Source organism: Crotalus tigris, unplaced genomic scaffold, assembly GCF_016545835.1.
Source record: "Crotalus tigris isolate CLP2741 ecotype Arizona unplaced genomic scaffold, ASM1654583v1 scf7180000017999.2816498, whole genome shotgun sequence".
Taxonomy (NCBI): Eukaryota; Metazoa; Chordata; class Lepidosauria; order Squamata; family Viperidae; genus Crotalus; species Crotalus tigris.
The window spans coordinates 1,148,558-1,156,708 of NW_024096765.1; the positions used below are offsets into that span (position 1 = coordinate 1,148,558).

The 8,151-nt window shown below is 47.1% G+C and overlaps 1 protein-coding gene across 3 annotated transcripts in view; it reads right to left on the reverse strand.

The window, feature by feature from the left end:
- The window catches only part of LSM14B (LSM family member 14B), a 28,357-nt gene extending 21,295 nt beyond the window's left edge, over nt 1–7,062 (reverse strand). Inside the window, exon 1 of one of the 3 annotated variants that reach the window (XM_039346502.1) lies at nt 6,510–7,062. In XM_039346502.1, coding sequence (XP_039202436.1) covers nt 6,510–6,630 — 121 coding nt within the window. In that variant the 5' untranslated portion in view covers nt 6,631–7,062. The remainder of the gene's footprint in view (nt 1–6,509) is intronic. The other 2 variants (XM_039346501.1, XM_039346500.1) reach the window with 2 other exon arrangements.
- Nucleotides 7,063–8,151: the final 1,089 nt, after the last annotated feature.

An 8,151-nucleotide genomic window follows, 5' to 3' on the forward strand; every position in this document is an offset into this window, starting at 1 on the left:
TTCTAAGGCACATTTTTCCCCTCTTTATTTTTAGCTGGTTTTTATAGCACTTCATTTTGAAAATATTTAGTGTTCAAATATTATAAGACTGCATTAAGGACCCCAAACATCCTATATCGTTCAAAAAGTGCCTTTTCCCCCTTTCACGATCCACAGGAAACTGGGAATAATTAGCAAATTTCAGCCACTTCCTAAATGGATTTGACTTTTTGCATTACGGGAAGCCAATGCCTAGGACAGAAACAATGCTTATAAAGCTTTGCCTAATTTTAGCCTTGCCAAAACTTCAGTTAAAAAGAGCTTTGCCTCAAATTGACCCCTAGGTCCTCTCTGGAAGCTGGTAATTCCTTCCATATAAAAGCTCAGCACTAATCACCCCAATACTTCTCAACCTTGACAGCTTTAAGATGTGTGGAGTTCAATTCCCAGAATTCACCAGCCAGAAATCCACATGTCTTCAAGTTACCAAGGCTGAGAAACATTGGATCGTTCTGAAAAGAAAAGACCTGTGCCTATACTCTTGCAGGGCACAGAATTGGTAATATTGATTCATTCCGCTATGATAGGGATGGCTGAGTTCTGGCATTAAGTTACTGTCTACATTGATTCCAAAGGATGTCTGACTTCTTCATGGTTCCTGTCTCTTAATCCAGTTGCCATCTTATCTGAATATGGAGTAAGCCCTCTTTCTTTAATCAATCCATCATGTCAAACCAGTTCCCAGCAATTGGTGGACCTAGGCCAGCGGTTCTCACCTGTGGGTCGCGACCCCATTTGGGGTCAAACGACCATTTCACGGGGGTCGCCAAACAACACAGTCCGCCGTTTTTTCTCCCCCTTTTCCTTAGCTGTGCTACTCCCTTTTATTCTATTGGCTTTTGAAAGCCAATAGAATAGACTCTCTTGAATAGAGTCTAATTCTATTGGCTTTCAAAAGCCAATAGGAATTGTCCAGGCTGTCTCTGCCCTGCTGAGCCCACCAAAAGTTCCATTCTGCAAACAGTGCTGCAAGTTGTCTGCAGCGAAGGCGAGCTGTCTGGAAGTTTCCACCCTGCTGAGCAACTACTAAAAATGTAAGTAAAAGAGGGCCAGGAGTGGGAGGTCGGCAGGAGCAGGGGGGGTTGCTGGCACGCATGGGGCCCGGCTGCTGCCTTACCTCCCTTGGGCCGGGCCAGCTGGTGGCCCAGCCAGTGATCAGCCTACGCCGTCTCTGCCGCTTGCCAGCTATGCCTCGGCCGGCGCAGGGGGCGGCACCACGCATGCGCGGTGCTCCCGGGCAGGAAAAGTCCTCAACTTGCGACTGGTTTGGTAGTCCTCAACGTATGACCGGTTGGGTAGTCCTCGACTTACGACTGGTTGGGGGTCACGGCATTAAAAAGGTTGAGAACCACTGACCTAGGCAAACATGCAATTACGGTAGTATCTCCAGTTCCAGAGATACAACATTCCTGGTTTATTTAAAAACTTGGTAGTCTAGATGACTATTCAGTTCATCTCTATGGACAGGCAGCTTCTGGCCACATCATAGTCTAAATCAGGGCTCCCCAACCATGGCAACTTTAAGACTTGTGGACTTCAACTCCCAGAATTCCCCAGACAGCATAATTCTGGGAGTTGAAGAATATTTATGCTGTCTGGGGAATTCTGGGAGTTGAAGTCCACAGGTCTTAAACTTGCCAAGGTTGGGGACCCCTGGTCTGAATGATTTCACTATTCTGAAATCACAAGTTCCAACAGGCTAGCAAAAATGCTAACAACTCTTCCCTACAAGGCTTCTGGAATTTAGACTGGTAATTCTGAAACTCTAATTAAGGATTAAAAGTCCTAAACAATTTCATCCATTCTTTTCTACTGGTATTTTAAAGGGTGCCATCTCACAGACATTAATAACACCAAGAATCTGGGTTAAATCAATGCAGTCAGCCATTAGGTAAATTTGCCACAACTTTGAGAGCTAAGAAAATTATGACAGACCCTCACAATTTAGGGCAGGGGTACCCAATCCCGAGGCCACAGACGAGTATCGGTGCATGGCCTGCTAGGAACCAGGCCATGCAAGCAGCAGGTGAGAGAGTGAAGCTTCCTCTGTGCATGCGCTGGATCTAGGTTGCATGCGAAACCACCACCCCTCCCAGTCCGTGGAAAAACTGTTAACCACAGAACCGGTCCCTGGTGCCAGAAAGGTTGGGAACACTGATGTAGGGGACTCGTTTCTTCTGCAATAGCTTGTGCTTGATTGAGTAACCACCTAAAAGTTTTCTCAACTTTTTCCCCGATTATGTAACATGATTAGTATTGTGTTCTATCAACCTGTCTACCACTGGAGCAACAATCTAGCTAAGCTAGGCTGCATTTAGGTGTGCTGGTTAAGGTGCTGGTGTAGAAACCAGGAGATCATGACTTCTAGTCCTTTAGGTTGGATGATTTTGGGACATGACCCAACTCACCTGACAGGGTTGTTGTTCTGAGGAAAATAGGAAGAGAAACGAGTATCATGTTGCCATCTTGAGTTACGTTAACAAACAGACAAAAAACAGGCAACAGCATCCACAGACAATCCTTAGTCTGTCTCTGCAGAAAAAGCTAATTCAAAATCCTTGATGCTTTCTAAGCAATTCAGTCTATGCCAGGGGTCTTCAAACTTGGCAACTTTAAGACTTGTGGACTTCAACTCCCAGAATTCCTCAGCCAAACCTGAGGAATTCTGGGAATTGAAGTCCACAAGTCTTAAAGTTGCCAAGTGTTGAAGAACTCTTGTCTGTTTTCTTCAATTTAGTCTTTGTAGACTCCAAGTCTGTTTCTCCCTTTCCTACAATCATGCTGCCTTCCTTCCTTTACCTTGAAAATCTTTCAAAAGTGCAATTTAAGTCATCTGTTACACTGCTTTTTTCTTCCCCATTTCCTCCAACTTTATATACTTTTCATTAGTCATCCATTTATGGCCATTCCACAAAGGCCATACTCCTTGAGCAGTATGTTTTTACTTGTGTGCGTTCATTTTAATGCAATATTTGAAAATGCTTCCTTCACTGGAGGCCATGGTGTTTTAGTTCTGAATTTTTTTATAGACACACACTTTTTCAAAGGTCCTTTTTCCATCTGAATTTCCCCCCCTCTAACATAAATGATAGGGGGATGCTTCTGAATCAAGTGTGGTCACTTCAGCTTTTCCTCACTGGAAAAAAGAAAACTAATATTGCTACACAAAAATGCTTCACAACTTCAGATAACTCTACCGAAACAGCAAAGCTACCAAGTGTAAGGCATCACAACTTTGGGTATTTTTTTCTAATGGCAAAACGACAAATATTCTAGAATGCTATAAATATCCCCACTATACATCGCAGTTAAAAAAATGATTCTCCACACCTCTCTCCCAATATTACACCCTGTAGTTAACTGTTAAAGCCAGAGCTGCTAAAAAAAAATCAAATACTCTTTGAGTTAAAAGAAAATCTGCTTCTGTGTATAATCTGAACTTTTCCAAAAGAGCTTTTGGAAATCAAAAAGAGAGATGGAGCACTGTTCCTTAGGCATCTTATATTTTTCTTCCAGAATATGCCACTAAGAAACTGAACTTCCAAAAGGAGCAGCAAATTGAGGTCAGAGAATAAAGTTTAGGAAAGCCACACATTACTCAAATTCAACATTAATCAAGCACAATCCATATCTTTGTCCTGATGAGTGTTAGTAAAGTTTAAAGCTGATTTGAAAACAGTCAAAGGATAGGAAAGAAGACACCCATTCTCTGGACTGGAGGACCCTAACTAAAGAATATTCTCAAAAGCTGACTTTTCACATAGACTTTAGACCTAAAAAACATTCTAGAAAACTTAGCATTACAGTTCTAGAAGTCCACACTATTAACAAAGCAATTCCCATTTTTCCCCAAAATGACCAGATATATCAAGCACAACAAAGACAGAACAAGTTGATCCAGTGTTTTCAACATGACTACCTGCTCTGCTCACATGTACACAAGTACACATTGATCAGTACTTGAGTTTGCTCATATTCTTCACAAAACTTTAGTAAATAAAATAAACTTCAGGAGCACAGTTTAAATTTAAGTCACCTTCTTATTCTAAGTCACAAAATAATAAAACTGGCTCAAAATGGATACGCCAACACTACAAAGCGTTGGACCCCTTATCCTGCCTCTCCTAGAATGGGACTTTAGTGCTATATTGTACCTTTGTATAGCAATCTTGGAGAAGTGTCCTTTCAACTCTAGCTTTGTTTACTTCACCAATAATATTGCAGAAAAATAGAACTTTAATAGGAATCTTGTCACCAAGTCTTCCATTAAATTATCGTTCAAAGCTTTTTCACAGTTCTCTTGAGTGAGAGGGAGCTGAATAAAACAGAATATTCATTGCTGTTTAACTAACTTCATGAGGCTCATAAACAGCAAATGGATAAATGGCCAACTAGTACTTTTGGGGGAGTGCAGTTATGCTGTTAACAATGGAACAAGGGCTGGCAACAGACACAGACTCCTACATTTTCCAGAATAAAATGCATTTTATATATTCCTAAAATAAATTGAAAACATTTTAGCAGGATGACATTCTTTCACAAAGCACATCTTGACTCTCTGGTTTCCGTTAATGTCATTTTCACCCTTTCTGAGTACCCTTTTTTTAAAGTCAGGATGGGGAAATTATTTCTATTTAATCCCCAATATTACAGAGTGATTCTTTAGAAAAATATTGTGCAATAAATTTCCACATGAATTGTAAGCTCTGAATGACTTCTCTCCTTGGGTGTAAACTTATGTTCTCTTACAAAATACTTCTTTCCCCAAAAACATTTTATAGCTTAATTTCTCGGTCGTGTAAATCAAGCAGTATCTGATATACTATATTTTGCTTTTATAAACATCCAGTCCAAGTAACAGTGTGAGTGTCTTGCTACATGTAATGCTTTCCAGGGACACTGTTTCAACCCTTAAGCTGCCCAATATAAGCAGCATTAGAGCTACAGTATTTAGTATCGAACATCCATCCTTTTTTCTTTTGGAAATAGAAACTTTCTAAAACCTTCTAACAAAAACGTGGAATGGAAAATTTGCCAGCACAAGCGCGTTTACTGAAATCAAACAAGGTGAGGATCCGGTATGCTTAAGAGACTTGGAAATGGTGAAGTTAAAGAATTGGTGGCACAACTTGCTTGCCCATGGTTCACAAAATGACAGCTTAATTAAGCAACACGCCTGCTAATACTTGTATCACAGACTGAACCCTAAACCATTCAGAACCAGAGCCGTACATTACCAAAGGCTAAAACATGACTGGCCCCTTGAAGTCACCAGCAGCTGTGATACTACACTACTTTGCTTTACAAATCCCAAACAATCCCCTTTGCAGGAAGAAGAGGTGGGGGAATAATGGGAGCTCGGCGGATTGCAGCAATTCCTCAGCTGCAATCCTCAGAATCCAGGAGAGTAAAAAGGAGGGTGAGCCGGCAAGGGAACTGCGGCACCTCTGCAACATCTTCCAGAGTCCAGTGTTTCTCAACCTTGACAATTTTAAGGCATGTGGACTTCAACTCCCAGAATTCCACAGCCAGCAATGCTGGCTGTGGAATTCTGGGAGTTGAAGTCCACATGCCTTAAAATTGTCAAGGTTGAGAAACACAGTTCCAGACCATCCCCTAAAAAGGAAACTTTTGAAATCGGGCTCAAGAAGCAGGTTGCAGCGGGGTGACGGTGATGAAGGAGTTTTCCATATTCCCCCCCCCCCAAAAAAAACCACCCTAAGGAGGCCAATGTTTTTGTACCTGACAGTTCCTCTTCTCTTCTCCTACCCCCCCCCCCGGAATTCAAGCCACCTTCGCCTTTTCCAATACCAACGCGCAAGTTCTCGTTTATGGCTCGAGTCACTCCTCCAGTTTGGAAGGCCTAAAAAGGAGCCCTACGGGAAAGCGAAGGGTCCCTCGCTGTCTCTCCCCGCCCCCCCCCCACACACACCAGCCCCGGCTATCGTCACTCCCCTTCCCGGACCTTTACCTCCTTTGCAAAGCGTTCCCCCCCCTCCCACCGCTCCCCTTTGCAGGTCTGCGGCGCGCCTGCCCCTTTAAAGGGATGCGGATCGGGAGCCCAGAGCCCGCTGGGCTCTCCTCCCCCTTTTGCAACCCAGCTGCGGCCCTCCCGCGTCGGAGCCCCAACAACGACGACGACGACGAGTCGCGCTCGTGTCTACCCCTCCCTCCTTTCTCCCCCCCCCGGGAAGGGGGGGGGGCAGAAGAAAGAGCCGCGCGAGGAAGCGAAGCCGAATCCCGCGACGCCGCCGCCGTCGTCGTCCTCCGCCATCGGCTCTTCCCTCCCAGCCCCTCGGGAGCACCGGACGCAGGCGGGGCTCGGCCGCCTCCGCCGCCGCCCCCCCTCCGGATTGTGTGTGCGTGGGGGGGCAGGAGGCCGAGGCGTCCCCCCCCCACTTCCCTCGGGCGCGCCTCGGTCCTTCGCCGTGGCCGCGCCCCCCCTCCCTCCCTCCCTCCTCGGGCCCTACCCTTGGCGAGGGCGACGGTGGAGTTGTCGGTGTCGATGGTGTAGAGGATGCCCTCGTAGCGGATCTGCGCTTTGGAGATGAGGCTAATCTTGCTCCCGATGTACGGCGTGCCCGAGCTCATGGCGTCGGCGCGGAGGGGGGCCAGTCGGCCGCGCAGGCGGGGGTGGGAAGGCCTCGAAGGCGGCCCCGACAGAGCCCGGCGGCCGGGCCGGACGAGCTGGCACTGCTGCGGGGTGGCGGGTGTGTGTGTGGGAGGGAGGGAGAGGAAGGGTGCCGCAGGAGGCGACCCAGAGATGGCCCCGCGGACCAGGACGGAGCAAGGCGTCGTCCTCGTCTTCGTCGGCGTCGTCGCCTCCTCCTCCTCCTCCCTTGCAACCCGCGGCTGACGGGCTGTCTCGGCGGCACGCGCGTCCCGGCCGGGAGACGGACCCACCGCTCGTGCCTCCGCAGCGGACTGAGAAAGAAACCCCCTGCCGGCCGCTCCTTTTATAGACCGTGGGCAGGGGAGGGGAGGGAGGATAATGGAAGAGCCGGCGGGAGGCAGAGAAAGGAACCAGATGAGGACTGCGCGGGGGGGGGGGGGGAGGAAAGAAGGCGGGAGGGACGAGGAGAAGGAGGGCGGGGCTACGCAGGCGCCGCGGGCTCAGCGCGCGCGCGCGCCGGGCGAGTGGAGCGGGGGGAGAAAGGGGGCGGGGAGAAGCAGGTAGGCGGGCTTGTTTTGGATGGGGAGGAGTCACGTGACGGCCCAGCTGCTGCCATTGTAACGTGGGAGGGGGCGGAGGGAAAAGGAGCGTAGCGCGCGGCTGTGGAAAGGTTGAGTCGCGTTTGGGCTCGTTCGGAGCGCATAAAGCTGGTTGCTCAACTAGGGAGTCTCTCCTCACCCAACCCAGCCCCACCCTCCACCCCGGTTCTTGATCGCATCCCTAAAAAGCGTGCATCCCCAAAACACAAATTTAGCGTGGGCGGTGAATGGCACAAGATACACGTGTTAGGAGATCGGGGAGCTTACCGGGGATCTAGCCACTGGATTAGCCCAATGTGCTTCCCTGTGGTTAAAGGAAAAATGGGTTGCTCGGTCAACCCTTAACTCCTGGGTTTGCATGATGAAGCAGGAACGCAGGTCAGAGCTGCACAACCTGCTGAGCCAAAATGCTCAGCTGGTTTGTAGCGGGGAGGGTGTCCTGCTCTGGTATTCAGACGAAAGGAGCTTGACAGATTCTGCTGGAAAATTTTAAAAAAGGCTGGGTTGGTGGTGATGTACTATTTGATGGTATTATTTACAAGGTAAACTAAATGCAATGCAGCTTCTTTCATCATACTGGAGTTGTCGACTGTTATGGCTTACTATCCCAGCCAAATGTGGTTTATTTAACACAGTTAAACAATTTACCCAATCCACATTTTTACATTAAGAGTCAATTTTAATTAACATTTAAGGTTGGTAACAAGGATATCTCCTGGGAATTGCAAAAGTAGAATCGAGCAAGCAGTTTGGAAGAGTGTGTAGTATTTGTATGTGCGTGTGTATACAAATATAGTCCATAGAAGTCTATACAAATATAGACTTGTTTCACATCTGTAGAGCAGAAGACTTAGTCCTAGAATGGATGATATTATACAGTATATGTGACATTGGTGATGA